General features: G+C 42.1%; 1 protein-coding gene across 2 annotated transcripts; it reads right to left on the bottom strand.

Annotated features, from left to right (window-relative positions):
* Positions 1-2,482: 2,482 nt before the first annotated feature.
* Positions 2,483-10,368, bottom strand: tbx3a (T-box transcription factor 3a). 2 transcript variants are annotated; one of them, XM_044012842.1, is made up of 7 exons: positions 9,198-10,368; positions 8,065-8,347; positions 7,510-7,656; positions 6,468-6,544; positions 5,823-5,980; positions 4,522-5,174; positions 2,483-3,545 (listed from the first exon to the last, which is right to left on the bottom strand). In XM_044012842.1, the coding sequence occupies exons 1-7, from the start codon at positions 9,587-9,589 to the stop codon at positions 3,105-3,107; spliced, it is 2,151 nt and encodes a 716-aa protein (XP_043868777.1). In that variant the 5' UTR covers positions 9,590-10,368; the 3' UTR covers positions 2,483-3,104. The 2 variants fall into 2 exon arrangements, with proteins under 2 accessions (XP_043868777.1, XP_043868778.1); XM_044012843.1 differs by having other exon boundaries at positions 8,080-8,347.
* Positions 10,369-20,373: the final 10,005 nt, after the last annotated feature.

Here is a 20,373-nt window from a genome sequence, read left to right as displayed (position 1 = left end):
ACAACCTTGTCAAATGGCGAGACAGTAGTGATTCTTTTGACAGTCGATGCTCTCCCACTCGTCCATGATTCTCCACTAGGTGGCGCAACTGACCTGTAACATGCTCTATGTAGTTACAGTAACCTGTTGGACAGACAGATTCACGCACAACACTAGAATTCCACTTTCTGGACAACCGTCAGCAGTCCAGTCATGAATGGAGGATTTATTGTGTAGATTGACGCACATTAATTGCATTGAGGAGAAAGAACAGGGTTAAAAATGCGCAATTGAAATACCCAACAAAGTCACAGCTGTAGCAATAAGTGCAATCCATATTGCGAATCTGTGCAGGTGCGCAGATGAATTTAGAATGTATTATTATTGTTATTTTTTTAGATTGAATGCTATCATAATCAGTATATACTTAAATAAAATACTATAATGAATGACGGATTGGTAGCACTGAGTTTATTCTTCTGTATCTTGTCTCGGATATTAATTTAATGGAGGAACAAACTGCCCTCTCTAAAACCTGTGCGTCATCCTCTGGTATCGCAGGCAATGAAGCGCACACTGGTTTGGATGTAAACGTGCAGAGTGTTTATCTGAACCCGAGGTTATGGAGCAGATTCAAATGTTTGGCCGTAGAATCGACAGAAGCTGTGTGATCCAGTCAGTCACTTTCTTTTTTTTTTTTAATCTCTGACCTGTCTCTGAGTTGTCACCTCGGAGTTGTCCTTTGCTTTCTTTTTCTTTTTTTTTTTGCTGCATGTGCCGTGTTCATAAAAGCCTAAAAGCCTGTGTTGTAACCGCTTGGGGGCGTCCCACCTCGGCGAGATTACAGACGCATTGTCGCCTTCCGTGCAATAAAGTGCAAGATATGCCCATGGAAGGCGCCAGGTGAGCAATAAGACGGAACAATTGGGACAGCTTGTGTCATATTTACACCTATTCACTAGCGCCAGGTTTGCTACACATTAACCAGACAATATACAAATAAAGATAGGGTGTTGATAAACTCCTGACTCGAGGTGCAATAGAGAGAAGTCATCAAGGAATGATATGGCCTGTCCAAGTTTCACACAGGCGGAGGGAAACACTATACACTCCAGTCAAGGCTCATCAATTCACCACAGAGTCAGATTCATGCACTCACTTTTATAGAAAATATAAAAGTGTATTTAAATGTCAGCATCAGGAGGGAAACTTACACTGTGAGCGACCTCCAAATGTGATTTGTTTCGACATGTACAGAAACATCGTTATGATTGTCTCAGTAGAAACCACTTATAATAATTTAAAAATAAATCTGAATCATGCAAACATAATCTCCTCACTGTCATTGTAACACCCAAATTTATCAAAGAAGTCCTTTTATGAAGGAAAACGTGCACAATTATTGCGCAAGGCCTCTAGTTCAGGTGTGAATCCAGATATAATCCGAGGGGATTATCTCACTCTAGACTGGGATTAAATAGGCATTTATGTGCATCAGAGACATCATTCAATCAAACTGTATATGAATCACTGCTTCTCCCTCTCTCATCCAGTGTCACTCTCGGATAATCTAATTTATTTTATACAGGAGATAATCCCTGTATTAGTGGCCCCATTAATGGCGGGATTAGGCGAGGAACACACACACTAATAAGCAGCGAGCGGCATTTCAATGTTTTATTGAAACTTTCAAGAACACGATGTCGATGTTGTAAACTAGACATAACTCCAATACAACATAACCCACTGACAACTTAAGAAACACAAAAGAAACCTTCATATTCTTCGATAATGCGGCACTTTGACGATCATTTCGCAAAGTATTTGTTTTTAATAGCAGAAAAAAATAGTCCACTTTTTTGTCACACTCCAACGACAACTCTTTTTTTTGCTCTTCTTTAAAGAAAAATAAGAAGAACATTTTCCTTTTCTTTCAAGCCATTGGTGCAGTGCGTTGTCGTGTTTTCATTGTTTTTTTTTGTTTTTAAACAGTAGCACTTTAACACACGGGGACAACAAGTGAAAATACAATGGCACATGAGTGTGAATAACTATCAGTGGATATTGTTTTGGGGGAAGGAATAAAGTCCATATTTTAAGAAGGGGGTATAAATGCAGATGGCAACCAAATGATAATTGCGCACAAACTGTTTTTTTTTTTTTTTTTTAAACACAGGTATATCGAGAATAAATTAAGAACAGTTCCCTAGAAACAAACTACTCAGTTGTATTTACACGAAATAACAATATGAAATAATTACATAAATATTTTATATATTCTATGTACACCTTATTTGTTTTTGTTTTTTAAGTATTTAAATTTCTGCTTCCCTTTGCCTGTTGGACATTTGGGGTCAATCCCGCATGCTTGAGAGCCATTTTTGGTCTCGGAGCATCAGTCATGTACGTCATTCTGATATTAAAATAGCATGGAAATAAAAAGAAAGTGTTTAAAATAAACTGTCAATTCAATTAAATGTGGTATGTTAAATATATATATCTATATATGTGTGAAAAACAAAGTATTTTCCAGATTCTTTTTGTTTGTTTTGTTAGGGGTGGATCATGCAAAATTTGGCCAATTTTTATGAAAAATAGTGTACAACAAAATACAGCAGTCTGTAAACGAGAGTGGATTCATGTACGTCAAATCAATTCAGAGTGCATACAAAAAAAGAACAAAAAAACAAACAAAAATCACGTTTCTCCTCAAGTTGGGAGACGGAACACAGCAGCAACTTCACCCCCAAAATCTGTAAGTCACACCCATGCCAACTTTTTTTTCAGTTTCAATACTTGTACGGTATTCAAATGACAGGATAAAAAGTGTTGTTTAAGTTAACAAAAAATAAAAAGGTAGAGATAAAGATGAGGGAGAAAAGGAACCATACATATCAGGCGTGTATTAACCAAAGTGCATTTCAGAAACTAAAACGTCCAACAGTTTCTTTAAGTTTTTCTTTTCTTTTCTTTTCAAAAATCTGCATTAGAGGCAAGTGTCAAAAGTAGTGTTTTTGTCTTCTTTTTTTCTCGACAACATCGAAACGAGAAGCAGGTGATGATGATTGTGTGTGTGTGTGTGTGTGTATTTTTAAAAGGAGAAAAACATAATAACAAATAAGCTCCTATGGGGACCCGCTCCGTGGCCTGTCCTGATTTGAGTCCAGTCCACTGACCAGGCGCTGGATGCTCTGCAGCTCGTTGGCGGCGTCTTTTTCCGCGCAAGTTTTTGGGGACATGGAGACCGAGCCTGAGGAAATGGTGGACGAGTGGCTCGTCACCTCCGACGTGGAATCCAGGGTGACGCCGGGGCTCACCGGGACGATGCCGTCTCCCTTCAGGTCGGCCCCGGTGCCCGCCATGGACGACATGGCGGTGGTGAGCAGAGTGCTGTCCGGTACCGTCATGGGGAGGGAGTAAGGGCTGTACCTGAGTCGGGGGCGCACCGCGTTCAGGAAAGGGTGTCGGTGCACGGACGATGACGCAGCGGATGAGGCTGCAGCGGCTGCGGCCATGTACGTGTATGGATAGGGGAACAAACTGCCGAACGGAGACATTGCAATGCCCTGTGGAGACAATGAGAGACCGAGTGTGAGGCAACAGGCGTGTGTTATATACAGTATACATACACACACGTTAGAGTGTGGAAATAGAGAGTTTTATCAGGCGCATTCATCGTGGAACCAATGCGTAAAATGTGAAGCTTGAAAGGGCATTTCCTGAGCTTTACTTTCACTTTAGTCTTCAGCAAATATTTTCCGTCACACACCATCATAACAACATTAGTGATGCATCGTTACAAAGCCAATGGCAGTGTCTGACACTAATAATGGGCAGCAAAAGCTTGGCCTGATATAAGAAATCCAGGCCCAATCTGCCTCAATTCAATCACTTTTTTCCTTCCCCAAATCTGTCCCTAATAAAGCAAAAAGAAGAATATTCAGCAGCATAACTGAGTCAGCATGTAAACAGTTTGCTCTGATTGTAGCATAAAAGATTTTGAGAAGTTCTTAAACAAGCTTCAGACACATTCAGCTCGAGAGACTTGTTCTTACATGAATGTATTCTCTCTTTTTTTGCATTTACAACCTAGTCTTGTTATTGTAAACATATCAAAACTATAGTTTTTGTAACGTGGTCTTTGTCTGTCCTGCTTTCAGAGTGTAAGTTCTATAATATCTATAACAAGCAGCACTAAGGCTGACGAGAGGTGTAATCAACGTGCGTTTAATAGCAGGGTCAAAGTATAACTTCATTCTGAAAACTATAGCATGTTTGTCTATAAAACTAAACAAACAATCGCACGCAAACAAACCCCACACTCTCACCGTGTTTTTTCTCACACTTGTGTTTAAACACAAGCACATAAACCTAATGAGGAGGACATTAAAGACGTTTGTAATCACACCTAAGCTATTAAATCTGGCATATCGCCTGCAGGCCTCCGAGGCTTTTGGGTGTACTATACAGCGCTGCACAATCAGGCAACATGTGTTTAATGCAAAGCTGCGAGCACGAAAACAGGTTTTTTTTTTTTTTTACCTGCGATGCCAAAACATGCTGCTGCAGATGAAAGGGTAGGCCCGGCGCTCCCGTCAGGCCTTGCGGCGATGATGCCATGCTGGCTGTGTCCATGGTGTTCACCCCTGCCGTGGACACAGCTGCCAATAGTGGCCCCATGCCCGCGGCCATGTTCGAGAACGCGCCTCCCATGTTGAACTGACTGGGGTGCAAAAGAAAGGGGTGCGCGCTACCTAAGTGATTGAAGAACTGTTGTCCTGTTAGACCCGTAGGAAATCCAAAATTATGCAAGTGGCTGTGGCCCATGTGCGCGCTGTCCGTCTGAACACTCAAAGGCATAAAGCTGTCCTTGCCGATTGACCTGCTGCACTCGTCCGTTTTGGGCGGATCCAGACTCGGACTCTTGAGGTCTTCCGCGGAGCGCGTGGTGCTGGAGATGACGGTGACGGGACTCTGCCGCGAGTCCGCCTGGCTCTTCTCAGTCCTGGAGCCGCTGCTGTCCCGCATTCTGCTGCTAGTGTCACTGTTTTTAAAAGGATGCCCCTTAGCCGGACTCGCCTCGTGATCCTTCCCGTCTTCCGTGGTCGTGGAGATCTTGCTGGAGTCCGGACCGTCTTTGATGTGATGTCCATCTTTGCTCTCGTCGTCGCTGTCCTCGTCGCTGTCGCAGAAATCTGCACGAGTAGAGTGGAGAGTAGAACATCAATTGACTTTCTGCACATATTCATCTTTAAATGCAGCCTTGTTGCACTTTGGTCCAACAAGGACACTCACGTAGGAGTCCACACTGCATCAGAGTCGAACAGTTGTATTTGAAAGCAATAATAAGAAGTATTCAAACATCAGACACACATAAGAGCAGAGAGAAAAATAAATATATCCACACATGAATATAAAGGTATAATCTGGGGTTTGCCAGCAGCAAAGACAATATTCAGTGTAGTTGACAGATGCATCAGACGACTTCTGCTTTACAGAATTAGTCACGTGCACGATGTGGTTTCTTAAATTATATCCGTTGACAAACGGGCAACATGATGCCGACTTTCATAAAAAAATAAATGAATTTACAAAGGAGTATTAGTATGAGGGTAGTACAATTCAACATTTTGCAGTTAATCAAAAAAGCAACAATGATGTCCTCCTTTTTCTAATGTTGCAGCCAATAAAAAAAATCAAGCATGGCTGCATTGATCCACTAATATCTTATTCTACACACACCTCGTAAAAAAAAAAAAAGAAAAGAAGAAAATCTTGCCACAATATAGTTGTATGACTTGACACACAGCTTGTGTGACTCACTGTGGGGTCTACCAGCCTACCTTTAAGGTGTGGGGGGCCCACGGTTGACACGGCAGGGGACGAGGCCTGGCCGAAGCATTTAAAGGGAGCCTGTTCGCCCGAGGAGTCGTCTGAAGCCCCGTTCTCTCTTTTCTGCTGCTCCTCGTATGAACGCATGGACTGCAGAGCCAGCTGTTTCCTGTGCAGGAGGACTCGCGTTAGTCAGGGATAATAGGAGGGTGGTCACAGCTCTCGGGTCAGACACAGTATCAGCAGCAGGGTGAATGGTGTATGGGAGCTTATTTTGGGCTGGACTGAGTGGGACTGGCTCACCTGCTGCAGGTGAGAATATGCGCAATGTGTTGTGTATTTGTCTTGGTACGCCACACTGACCAGTGCAAACACAACCACGTTTTTAAAATGTCAGCTTTGGGCGAAGTGGAATTGGCTTCTTTGAATGTTTTAATCAGCACATTGGAACTGGCAAAGAGAAGCAGGCCTTGTTCCAGGTTCTGTTTCTGAATTTGATCATGAAACTGTGAAGAGCCAGACTCCCTGTGGGTTAATATGGACACTGTGTCGCTGCTTTAATCCACTGAGATCACGCTGTCTCCATGTATAAATCTGAAGACATCTGGATTTTTTTTTTCTTCTCCCCCCCCATGCACTTATCCTCACTGTCTTACCTCTTCTCCCGTCTCCCGTTGCCTGTGTCACGGAATCCTTTGGCAAATGGGTTATGGTCAATTTTCAGCTGCGTAATCTGAAAATAAGAGTAATTAAAAAAAATCAGCGTAAATATTACCCACTGTAATGTCACTTTCCTACCGCCTCTTATTGTTTTAGGCTCACAGCTACAGTAACATGGTTTTTACGCACATACGTGTTCACAGAGCACACGATTCCTCATTTTGGCACTTCGACAGTGAAACCTGCATCCCCCCTCCTCCGATTTAAATAAACTTTTGTTAAACTTTAGTCCCACACCACTTCCTCTCCACGTCTGGCTGATTTAACCACTGCACATGTGAGAGGGGAGGGGGTGGTTTGGGTTTGGGACGCCATCATTTCCCAAACATATCAAAGAGCCCAGGAGATGATTTTCATTATTTTTATGTCTTACAGGGAATAAAATGTTACCATGCAGCACAGTCTGCAACAACCAGCCCCTCTTTTCTTTTTCTCCATTCAACCGCACAGAGTTGACCCTCTTCTTTTTGTCGTCACACAACCCCCAACACACAGCTTTACGCACGCACACAGCTTTACACACACACACACACACGCACGCAGACTTGTAGAGGGAACGAGGGAGTCTGGGTCTGTGCCAATTTTTTTTCTTCCACGTGATTAAATAAAGGGAAGATAACCTGTATTACATTCCTCGGAATTATTAATTTCCTACCAGAGGCTGAAACATCATCAACACAACCTTATCACACACACACACACACACACACATACTTAGCTCTCACATGCCTCCAAAAAATCTGACATTTTCTTATGACAACAAATTGACGCAGAGCATGGAAAACGGGGAAGTGACTCTTGACAGGGCACAGTATAATTTAACATTACATGGCTGCATGTGTCTGCGTGTATATTGTATTGTGTGTGTGTGTGTGTGTGTGTGTGTATATGTGTGTGTGTGTGTGTGTATGTGTATATATGTATATATATATATGTGTATATACATATATACATATATATACATATGATTGTGCTTACCTTGTCATTTTGATAAGCAGTCACAGCAATGAAATCCGTTTCAGGGAAAACATATGTCCTGAAGGTACTGTACGGGAGTTTGAGAATGTCGTTGGCTCTCACAATGTGAAAGCGAGGCTGATATTTATGCATCGAGTTAAGAATAGTCTGCAACACACAAGCAGAAAAAAACAAAAAAGAGATTAGCCCAATATTTTATATTAAACTGACATTTGTTATTTTTGTTAGAGTGTACACACCCCCAGGCTACATGACGCATTTTTTTAAAAAAAATGTTAAATTACAAAGTGGCAGATAAGTCAGTCTAATGAATAATAAACATTTAAAAACATCCTGGGGATAATTATAGAGTAACATTCATTTTAATACAGTATTTACATACTAGGCTATGGCTATAAACAGGGGTGTGTACATAAATACAAGCGTTTAATAATCAGGAATATAATTAATAAAAAACAAACGTATTTTTTAAACAATGCTTTCATATAAATGTGACAGAAGTGTAAATGGTTGTGTTTGTTGCAAGTGTAATTTGATAAATAGGAAAATACATACATTAGTTGAACTTACAAATCCATGCTTGTCGGAGATGTTGTTCGTCAGCTTGAGTTTGTGAAAATTGACGACTTTTGACATCCACTGTTCGCCAGTGGCCGGACTGTCCGGGTGAATGTACATCCTCTTTGGCATTTCGGGGTCGGCCTTGCCGGCCACCATCCAACGGGAGTTGTGAAATTTGTACCTGCAGTCGTCGGCTGCAACTATATCCATCAAGAGAATGTATTTGGCCTTTTTGTCCAGACCAGTGCACCTCACTTTAAACGGGGGAAACATCCGCCTGTGACACGGAGAGGAAATAATAAGTTAGTGCATGGTAGCAAAGTCATGTAACAAACAAATATATGGGTTTGACCTTTATCTGTGCGTGTGTTATTAGTACCGTAATGTAAACAAATATCGGTTGCTTTTAATTTAATTTTAAGAAAATAGTAATTTGCCTTTATCTTCTATTTTCTTTAAATTCCTTATGGATGGTGTCTTGATTTCACACACACACACACACACACACACACACACACACACACACACACACACACACACACACACACACGCAGCAGCCATCTTTGTTTAGCCCCACTTTCACTATGAGGATGACGACAATATTTGTAGAGCTCCACACACTTAAAGACGACATTAATCTGATAAAGTATAAAGCTTGACAATTAACAATGAGGAAAATGTGAACAAAGCAGTCATTTTAATATTAATCTGAGGAAATGAATACATGGATCGAATAAGTTTGGGGCTTCCTTGCTTTAATAAGCTATAATATCTTGTGTGTTAATTAAAATAAGTTTATTTTATGAATATTTTATTTAACTCGGACTGTGTGTGCAAGGCTAGCATTTTGATCGTATTATTTCCCCCACATGTTTTATGAATTTAAATACGTATTTACATTTTTTTTTGGTTTAAATTTTGTTGAGCAGAAACCCTCGGGCAATAAAAAAAGAATCTCTGTGGCACTTGTTGAGGAACAATGCAAATATAATTAAATGAAATTCAGATACTGGCTATCGAGCGTTACATTATTTATATAAAAAAAGAAACCTGAGTGTCATTAGCTATAGCTTTCATTATTCTGTGAGACAATAATTTGGGAAGAAGTCATCACAAATGTATTTCACCTTCCGGATTTTGTGATCACCATCTCGGTGCCTTTCTTGTGGAAGAGCTCCCAAAGCTCCTTGGCTTCCAGGTGAACTTTAGGATCGTCCTCCACCTCCTCCTCAGGCTCCAGAGTCTTGAGAGGCCGGAGGTGCGCGGCCGCGGCTTGATGCCCCAGCGAGGAGAAGTGCAGGCCAGTCTCTGCTGCTCCCATCAGCTGGTCCATGATCGGCTTTCCCAGCGCGCCCGGCAGTGACAGGGAGCCGCTGGGAGGCAGCGCCAGCGCCGGGAAGAACGGAGGCTGGTGGCCCAGCATCGCACTCATGGCAAATTCCGGACCCCGGTGAGGTATAAACGGATGATATGCCATACTCGATCCCTGTATGACTGGATCTCTCATCAGGAAGTTCATCCAAGAGCGGGCAACAAAAGTATTTGGTGCTGGTTGGATGCGAAACGATGTTTCTAACAATACTGACTGACGACTCGCACCACTCGAGCGCTGGAGGAGCAAATGAAAACAAAACAAAAATAAAAACAAAACGGGGGAAAAAAAACAAAAAACAAATCTGAATTTGGAAATCCCTCTTTCAGTTCTGCATAAATATAAGTATCCACTTTCTGGAGAAGGAGTTGCTGTGAAGTCTCTGCAGTCCTCAGCAGAATTTCTGGTCAAAACTCTGCACAGAGAAATGCCAAAATGTTCTCCATTAATCTTCTGTGACTTTCTTCAGAGGCTGACGCGCATCGGACACCTCCGAGTCTCGCTGTCTTGTGGACATTAGTCGAATTGAACCACTTCGGGTGAGTCACTTAATTGACTGCGGCGCATTCTTTTCTCTGCTGCTGCTGTTTACAATATCGGCATTCCTGTTAAAATGCGTTCCTTCTTATTGGCTCCAGTCCTGCAGCGAGGGCGACGTGTTGAAATATTTCGATAGCGCCGAATAATCCCCCTGCCTTTACTTGCTCCGGACATGCACCCTCACACGCACACACACACTTGATTCCTCCGTTCTCCCTGGCGCGCACACACATTTCAGAGAAAGACGTGTGCAGAGAAAGGAGTCCGCTGACGGCCAGAGAGAGAGCGAGAAGGAGAGAGAGAGAGAGGGGGAGTGAGAGAGAGAGAGAAAGAGAGGCAGAGGTGGTAAGGTCCCAGCTCCGTGATTTTCCTAGCGCCTCTGTGGCCCATAGGGCTTCATACTGTATGGATGTGCTGCGTGTTACGAGTGGCAGCGCTGCGTTTGATTGGCTCTTTGACGCGTTCGGACCAATTGTGTGGCTGCGGAGGCGTGGTGTTCACAGGTCGGGTGGAGGGGGACAGACTTCAGACTTATAAAAAGGTGTTTGGGAAAACTCCAAAAGGGTTTTTGCCGTGAAACGCCACCCCGCCCGAGTCGCTGTTGTGTGAATATGTCAACATCGTTACAGAAGTTGCGCTCACGGTCGATCCATGCGCCTCAGCAGCAGCAGCAGCAGCAGCAGCAGCGAGGGGTGGAGAGAGCAGAGGGGAGAAGCCGGGAAACCGGCTCTCTCTGTCGGCGAGATGGTTGTGTTTTGTCGGGCTGTTTGACTTCCTTGTCCCGCATTGCACTATAAACTAATACACAAATACAGCATTTACGCATTTGACTCCTATTTGATAACGTGTCCATTATTTGCTGCGCACATTTAAAAGCGTTGAAATACACGCGGGGTTGTCAACATTTCTTGTAACATCCTCCTCTGGAATCAAAGCTGAGACAAACACGAGCGGATGACGACATGAGGCGTTCGTCATGTAATGTTAATAACAACGTTATGACGCCAATGAAACGCTCAATAATTCTGATATTCATATATATATATATTTTAAAAGAAGAATGATTGTGTTTATCAATTGTATTGTATTGTCATGGATACTTTGGCATCTAGTCTCTCTTCTCTCCATGCAGCCTGGATCTGGGTTTGAGTCCAATCCGGTGACTGTGTGTGGAAATGTAGTAACCGATGAAACATGATGAACTAATAAAGCTTTTTGGCCGAGCAGCAAACCGTCTTCAACCGTGCTGGATATTTTTTTTATATATATATTTAGACCTCGCACTAAAGCCTGATCATCACGCACCACATGTTTGCATGCAAACAAGCACAGGAGCAGCGTCTGTGAGGATGAGTCCTCGTGTCTGTCTGCCATATCATCACCTCATGTATTAAAAAAAAAAAAGTATATGTTTTGAATCATACTCGTCAATTATATGTGTAGCGCATTTCCGGCGCAGCTGCCTCTGGAAAACAAATCACTTTTACACTGTGTTGGATGCGTCAAGTAGGTGCTTTTAATAATACAAGAATGTTATTTATTATCTCTAAATGTGCAATAGTATGTTTTGCATGTCACAGCACGTCTTATTTCTGTGATAATTTCAAATTCTGTTGCATTCTTTAACATGTCACATCATTATTCCTGCTAAGTAATTAAGAATAAGATGTGTAGACCTGCTGAAATGTGTAATGTATATGTGTGCAGTCGCTCAATTAGGTGAAATATTGCCTCAAGATGTGCACATAGACAGACTGCTGCTGCTGTTTAGGGTGCTATTTAACCACAAATTCACAAGTAAACTAGAGAGCAGTGTCCAGTCAGCCACCCTGGACAAACATTGACCATCAATTCTCAGTCAATTGTCTGTCTCCTTCTATTCAGGCTGTGACCGGTGCGGTGGTGGATCTTAAAGTCCTCCAGGGCAGCAGAGTGAGACCTTTAAAAAAAAAAGAGAAGAAGAAGCAGGCCCACAGACTGAGTCATGCCAGTGTTTTATTCACTCACCCCATAATAGTAATAATGCATCTGCATAGGGCTTTCGAGGTGTATATCATCCCAAAATAGCCTGTTTTATAATATCACAAGGTCTGATTTGCTTGTTTTACACCTTTCATACAATCCTGTAGCAAGCATTGTTTTTGTGCTTGGAGCTTGAAATGATCACTAATCGCCTTAGGGCTCAAATTGAGAGCCTCTGCAAGCATTAACCTCAATTTAATTCACCGGCACCAGAGAAACCACCACTGACACATTTTACAAGTTTTGTTCTCTGCGGCTCACTTGTCGTTTATCATAATACGAGCAATAATGGTCACAGTTCCCTTTTTTGTCCTATACTTTTGGTCTTATATAGAAAACTGTCCATCTAACGTGTGTGTGTGTGTGTGTGTGTGTGTGTGTGCAGTGGTCTTGCAAGAATGGAGACCATAGTTTATTCCTCTGGGAGGAAACACAATTATGTCTAGCGCATGTGTTTCACGTTCTTGATTTGCAAGAGAAAACAAATGTGGTGTTTGTTGATGAGACACAGCAACATCTTACTCAATAGAAAATCTGTGTTGCTTCCCCCGGAGTCAATAGCTCATGTGCTCCAAAATAAAGGATTCTTCTTCTTTCCACTGCAGCCTGCTATACGTGGGGGCCTTCCATCCCTCTCTTTGTGTAAGTGAGGTCAGGTCTGTGTCAATTACTGGGGCTTATTCTTCTTTAAACACTCGCCCCCATTAGCAGCACATTTCAATTTAGCGGAAGGTGTCATCAAATAGGAAGCAGTGTTGACACGGCGGCAGCCTCTCAGTCTCTGTGGCCAAGCCGGCTTCATTAGCTAAGCAAGAAGAGAATGGTCAATACACTATATAAACTTTTACAGGGTTAGGGCTCTCAGGGAGTGCAGGAGGCTATAAAAAGGTCTTAGCAGAGCTGACACCACTGATTGATGAAGCCAACTTTGTCAGCGCTTCCCTTTTATACAGCTACACAGATCATGCATATCAAAATCAAAAGGGGCAGTATACATTGGACTGGACAGGCTCTAAAATTTCCCATTCCACGTGGGTGGGTGACTTCTGACAGGTCATCGGGGACAGCTCGTGTTTTTAAATCTGTCTAATATGTAAAATCATCACAAGTTTGCGGGAGTTGGACTTGGAGAAAAATGTGCTCCAAGACATTAGCACTTGAGTGGAAAAAGCAGCTCCTCACATGGTTTTTGCGGCGACATTAATTCCACCTGGAACTACGTGATTTTTATTGAATATCCTTGTTACTATTTGGCTCCCTTTTTGCTAACCTTCCAATATCATCAATGAAGAAAACCGCATTATGGTCACGGGGTTATGAAGCCTCAATGCTCCAACCACACACACACACACACAGACACACACACTGCATCTATAGTGTGTAGGTTCATTAAGCAAAGCTTCAAAGACATTCCTGGAATTGATCATGGAGCTGCAAGTGATGTAATGTATGCTGTCCTGTTTATTTGCAGATTGTTAATGATAAGCAAGGACAGACTCGGTGGCACCGCTCCTGAATGAAGGGGAGATTGTCTGGTGAGAGTTGTCGGCCCTAACACGACATGATAGGGAGAGGAAATGTCACAAGATTCATATATTTAACTAATGAGCCCCAAACTTCGTTATAGACATCTCCTCATCAGGTGCTGTGTGTGCGCTTGTGTGTGTGTGTTTGGATGTTTGTGTGTGTGGGGGGGCGGGGTTGTTAAGTTGACAGCCTGAATGCAAAAAACATTTCCCTTTAAAGATTTAGGCGGGGCTAGAATTGATCCATGTTGGCCCCCCCGAACTGGCGCGGATTGTAAAATGCACTTTTCAGAATCACACACATGTTTTAGTCAATCCGCTGCAGGAATGAGGGAATTCTTTACCTGTTGATGAATTGTCCCTGTCAGGCATTTTTTTTAGTTGCTCTCATCAATTCCTGCACAGGCAAGTTATGGGTATTGATGAAAAACAATTTTAGTTAATTAGGGGATGTGCTTATTGATGGCAGCCCATTGACTACAGATTGACAGGGAAAATGGTATAGCGTGCTAGAGAGACATTTGCTCTCTAGTGGTTGAGGCTGTTCAGCAGCAGTGTTGCAAGCTCATGACTTTTAACTGAGTAGTTAAGACAGGGACAGTTGAAATGGGGCATGTTAGGCTTTTGATCCATTATGTAAATAAGGAAATATGACTCTGTGATCTTCATTTCAACAGAAATGACGGATCATTCTACATAGTATACAATATTTTTGAATCATGTACCACAGTTACAAGTTAATCCTGGCCTTGTAAAAAGCCTTACAAAAACACAAGTTCCACTCATTATCACCTGTTGCTGTAGAATAGAATAAGGACCATGTAGCTCTTTTTGTACTCGGCACAACTACACACCAGTCTGCAAACATGCTTTACCTGTAGAGCATGATGCAGAGGATTTTGTCCTCCCAGCCCCATAAACAGCCTCCAGGCTTTCTCGGCAGCTCCAAGCTGTGTGATCAAGATGCTCATGGTGAATGCCTCACATCAGATGTAGTCCATGTGTCAGGGAGTCTTTAGCTTTGTCTTTACGTGCCACCACTCGCCAACAGTGGAGATAAGCATCTTTTTCCCTTTTATATTTTAAGCTCTCCATCTCTTACTGAGCCCTGTTTTGCATTCTAGAAAGCAAACAATAGATAATGGGAACCAGGAACCAACCTCTGGTTATTTGTCGTCACGTTAGTGCAGTATAAATATGTTCCTGCATTGATTATGTGACTATTTTGGATTTGAATCAACAACAAAAAAAGAAAAAGGATTTAGGTAAACGCAGTGTGGTGGGCAGGGAGGTGGCCCAAGTGTGGGTGTCTGCGGTCCATTTAGCTTCCCCACCACTGGCATCGGCTTTGTGCTGCTTTGACTTTACAGTCTCCCAAAGTTACAAGGTTTTGCCATTGAGCCCAACATCAAACCCCAGTGCTTTTAAGGGGAGAGCAGCATAAAGCAGTGCATTCCTCCTCTAAGGGAATCCTGGGCTAAGGGGTTAGGGTGGCTTCTCTCTAGAGGTTAAGTGGGATAAGTGTGTGGCTCATGTCAACCCCACTACCCCCCAATAGTTTCTGGAAAATTTGCAATGGGGTCAGATTGGATTACGTGTGTTTTGGTATTTACATGGAGACAGAGGGCTTTGAAATGGAAAACCATAGGCGGAAAAGCAAGTGCCATGCAGTCTGAAAGGCTGGGTAAAAGAAACCAGCACTGATTTCCTCTGATGGGACGGTTGAATACATGTCTTTTATGTGTCCACAATCACAGTTTGTAGCATTGAGTGGCGATTGAGGTAAATGGATCAAGTGCAGTGGCAATCTTTAAAGTAAATCCACATAAAAAGCTACGACGGACATTTAGGAAACACAGAGGTTTGGGGCATTGTGCTTATACGCTCGCAGATCTTGAACTGTGGTGGCTGTGGCTGCAGTGGAGCTCCTTAAATGCAGTAAAGGAATTTTTGCAGCACAGTTTATGCTACATAAACAGCAGTGCGCTCATCCCTAAATGACCTTGTAAAAACTCACTTAGGTGTCATTTCCCCTGGAGGTAGGCTGAGCTAGGTCCATCTGGATTTGTGCCTCAAGTGGACTGTCATTTTTCCTGTTAGACCTCATTGCAGACCTGCTGGGATAAGGTTTTTGGAGTTATTTTGAGAGGGATACTCCAGACACTCCCCACAGGTGCTGTGTGCAGACCTGAGCCCATAATCCACCTATTTTAGTCTGGCTTTTGCTAAACCTCATCCCATCAGATTTTTTGTTTTGTTTGACTCCAATAAGGCGAAGAAACGGCTGAGGAATTAAAAGTGGCCACGTTTTTTGTTTTTTGTTATGGTAGAGAATTTATTGTTTAATGTTTCCTGTCGTAATGATTTTAATCGGTTAAGAAAATGATGAAGATTCAAAGAAAATGTTGCAGAAATTCTACTTTTTCATTGGTCACTGTATTGTTTTAAATCACACTTTTAAAAAGCCAAACCTTGTAATGTATAGTAATTTTGTGTTCTAACTACTGCTTAAATTAAATATAGAAAAGGTGTGTTTTCAGTCTATTGATATCCAGATTGTATTTGATATACATTTACAAATAGTAAAATTATTAGCTTCAAGTCTTAACACCTCCAACAGCACTTAAACATTGTGATTATCCGCATTTTGTCGGTGTGTGTATTAGATTTCACTGACCAGACTTCTTTGTAGCTTGTAGGAAAAGACAGAACATACAGAACATACAGAACCAAAAATAAACAATTACAACGACATAAATGTACTAAAGTCTTGATATCCCTTTGTGTTATTTGCTTCTATCTTTTAAGTTTCCCAGCATCACTTCTCCTCTTGCACATACATATATATATTTTTGAATATGAAATGTTTCAGCTGACCTGTCTCACTCAGCTGCTGGTAACACTCACACTCCCCGCGTTTTTTTTTTTTTATTCCACGCACTCTTATAAATACTTGCAACAGGTGTTAAAAGTTTATGATGCTCGGTGAATATTGCTGCAGAGCTTTATGTGCAGAAAGTTTTTTTGCGCTCTGACAGAAACGTTAGAGCTCCTGTTTTTTTTTTCTTCTTTCTTTTCTTTCCTCTGCTCCTGCTGAAACTTGACCTCCCGTTTCTGGGTGAATTAACGGTTTTGTCAGTAGCGAGAACAACAATCTGAAGCGTATGCGGCCAGCTCAAGCTGCGGCAAAGTTGAGTGCGGTCAATTGAGTCTCCCACATGTTTCCATGTGCACTGGATGGATGCCGCTATTAAGTGCGTAAATGTTTGCGGAAAACTCTGCGTATATAGTCTTGCATTAAGCTGTTTGGAGAAGGATTATATGCGGGTTATATTAAATCAAAAACAACACAAATAATAATAATGCGACTTTAAAAATATATTTTTAAATTGTGTAGCAACTGTACGGTGGAGAAAAACACTTACAAATCAATCCCTGCAGTGGATTTCTTTGTTTATGTCTTGGACAAGACGCAGAATTTAGCACAGGGTCATTAATAATGTTTTGAAGTGAGTTCGTGTTTACAGTGCGCGAGACAGATTAAGTTGTCTATTTGCTTTGTGGTGTATTATGTAGCCACTGATGTTGTGCGTCAACAGGTTTATCTGGCACAGTGCACAAACCACTGTGGACAGACTGTATGCATTTAAAAAAAAAAAAGGAAAGCCCACTGTACTTCCAGTCAGGCTAATAATCTATTAGGTTTGACATAAAACTACCAGTTTACCCTCTTACAGTCTGCCCTGAGCTCAGTCTGCAGTGGAATTAAAAACCCCTCTCTTTAGATGTATTATGGGTTAAATGCCGCTTTGGAGACTTTCTAACCCATTTTTTTCTTTTATTAACTGTTTGCCTTTGCTGCACTTTTTTTTTCTTTTTTAATGTTCAAATTGCAAGTCGTCAAAGTCTTGTGACTTTTGAAATATGAGAGTGGTGGTGTTTACGAAGTTAGACAATACACATGAAAACCACATGAAATAAAATAAGTATGATGCGGTTTGGAGCCGTGCTTTCATTTGCTGAAGTCCCTACAGATGTTTTGCATAAAGGACATTTTTCGAGTCGAGTTGAAAGTTCAAATACTCCCCATCATTATAATGATGGGGAGTATTTGAACGTAAATTGAACCTGGTTGGCTTAACTTGGCCTATAGGATTCTACTGTAACCTCCAAAGAACACGACTGAGTAGCACATGCATGTTTTCCTTAAGGGGGGAAAAATGTGACCCTTTAATGTGACAGTGTTTGATGGTCATGTTTGTAGGCGCCTTTATAACTTTTATTTCAATCCACTGCGACCTTTTGGAAAAGGCTGTCGCTAAAACGAATTGTGTAAAAAAATAGCATAAATCTTTGATGCTGTTAACAATTCTGTTAACAAAAATTAAAAGAAAAAGTGATTAAAATAAGGAGGAATATAAATGCTGTCACTGTGATTTATGAGAAACGCAAACTCCAGCTTCTTCCCAGTGCGCACAAGCACCAAACACTCAACCAACCAATTAAAATACGATTAGGAAACATCTTAGTTTTCCAACTGAGGGCAGTGAAAAAGCCCGTAACCTTTTCCCCGCTGAGGTCACCCACCTAATAAGATCCATTGCCTATAGTGAAGCCGCAGACCTTCACAAATGCTCCTGGCGACCGACTGTGGCCCCTGAGACCTTTGGCATACATGGCACTTTAATTGGTCACTGTATTTATGAATAAGGTGGGATTCCAGTTAATTAGTGGGCGAAGTGAATATGATTGAACATTATATGATTTGCTCCCTCTCGCTGGTTTGTTAGCGCGGATTTGGGCTGGATCAGCTTTTGTGCTCGACAAATGAGAAGTGAGTAGCGTGGTGCCGACGCACAGTGTCGTTTTTGTGGACTGGCGACTGTCTCGATTCATGGGAAAAACTTAAAGGAGACCCGCGTTATCACAGGACCTCATTATCTCATGTCTGCAGCCATCTTTCGGGAACAAACCCTAATCAAGAGTGGCACAGACCTACTTTGTACAAGTTGGGTATAATAGCCCCTTCTCCCCGCTCCTCTCGCTCTCTCGCTGCAAATACGTACACTTTGCGTGACGTGGGGGTGCCGCGTGACATTGTGCCAAAGTGATTCTTGGATTAGTCCTCTGTAGTCATATTTGGATAAAAAAAAGAAAAGATTATTGCGCACGCACATTTTCACATCAGACGTCCATATAAATATTAATATCCTCTGTAAATTATATGTATTGTTATATATTGTAAATTGAAGTCAGCACATCACTTGTTTAGTTTTAAAATATATGCGTTTGCACACCGAAATAAATTCTTAGAAATAACTTCATTTGATAATAAAATGTGATTTAATATTTCCTCTTGTGTAATTATATATATATTTTTTTAATTTCCCCAAACTTCAAACATTCACATTTATATTCGATGTTTTCCTTTCTCTGCGCAACGTGGATGCGCGACAGTGACAACTCCACCTGCGGGGGGGATGTTGTGTCGCCGTGCACGCGCCCATGAGACGAAACAAGTGGTTCATTTACTTGGCCATAAACCATTTATTTACCTCCAGGTGAGTGTCGCGGAGAGTGCAGAGTAAAGATCGCAGGGAGAGATTTACACCTGTCTCTCTGCTCAAATAAGAGGAGCCTGCAGCCCACAGAGATGATGGCCACTGGAGCCAGCTTGTCTGGGGCTCTGCTAGACGGGCGCCCCCTCCCTCCCGCCCCCTCCTCCACTGTGGATTAAACAACATCATAAAAAATGACCATCAACGCGCACACTGTAAACAGATTATTCTCCTCGGCGCCTGGCGCACAAACTCAACGCTAAAGGGCAAGACGCGTCCAGGAGCCATGTGTTCCCACCAGCAGCGAGGGTGGCTCTGCTTGGTCATCCTTTTTTTTTTCAGCAGCCACTTACACACACACACACACACACACACGTCTCTGGACACTTCCCGCTCATGTAAATACTGACTTCTTGGGAGGCTGCTGCAGGGACATTTGTAACAAGATGAGGAGTCACAGTTCCTCCAGAGCCTTTGAACACACCACAGGACAGAAGGCAGCTGTAGATATTTATTTATTTACCCTGTACTTTAAGCTCTGACAATTTAGAGAACTTAATTAGTACAATATCTCCTGTCTTGCATAGACCTGGAAATGATGAATGCAATGTATCTGCATGAGCTACATTATAAATAAGCTTCACACACGCACACACACACACACACACACATACGGACTACATACCGACTTCATCTGACCTTTATTTTACCTGCTTCTGCTGCTGCGTTCCTTCCCATAACTGATGAGTGTTGCCCATTAGAAACTCTGCTTTTATGGCGGTCGTTACAGTTAAGTAGGCCTATGGCTGTTTCAACATGTTGGAGTAAATACTCCAAAGGTGGCATGTGTATTGTGCGTCTGATCCGCCACCTCTCCACCTGGTGAAATCAATTCATCACATTAGAGGAGAAACCGTGTCGTCATTACTTCATTATAGGCCTCGATAATCAGCCTGTGGATCTTGATTTTTTTTTTTTTCAGTCTTGTCCTGCAGCATTATACTGCACTTTTAGGCACTATCTCACGAGGTGGATAATCCATTCACTCGCTCATATCTCCACATGACAGTTCACGTGAACATAGCAGCACTTATTAAAATCTATAGGGTTCAACAAGTTGCACCTTTGGGCTGAGTCGAGTGTGTGTGGATCTTATCCCGTACACCTGTAAGGTCACATTTCGAGTTGGGGGAATCATTAATGGTGATTTATTAAAATATATCATGCTCAACTTTCAAAAACAATATATACTTGGTTGAAATACTCCCTGGTTCTTATAGCAAGA

This window comes from Solea senegalensis, linkage group LG21 (genome assembly GCF_019176455.1).
Source record: "Solea senegalensis isolate Sse05_10M linkage group LG21, IFAPA_SoseM_1, whole genome shotgun sequence".
Classification (NCBI taxonomy): Eukaryota; Metazoa; Chordata; class Actinopteri; order Pleuronectiformes; family Soleidae; genus Solea; species Solea senegalensis.
The sequence above is the reverse complement of the archived record's forward strand: the minus strand, read 5'-3'. Positions and strand labels throughout refer to the sequence as shown.

Excerpts from the sequence above, each read along its gene's own strand:
- tbx3a (XM_044012842.1), bottom strand. The coding sequence starts at position 9,589 with ATGAACTTCCTGATGAGAGATCCAGTCATACAGGGATCGAGTATGGCA. Across the intron at positions 5,981-6,467 it reads AACGGGAGACGGGAGAAGAG|GAAACAGCTGGCTCTGCAGT; the intron begins GTAAGACAGTGA and ends CCTCCTGCACAG. Across the intron at positions 5,175-5,822 it reads GGGCCCCCCACACCTTAAAG|ATTTCTGCGACAGCGACGAG; the intron begins GTAGGCTGGTAG and ends CTACTCGTGCAG.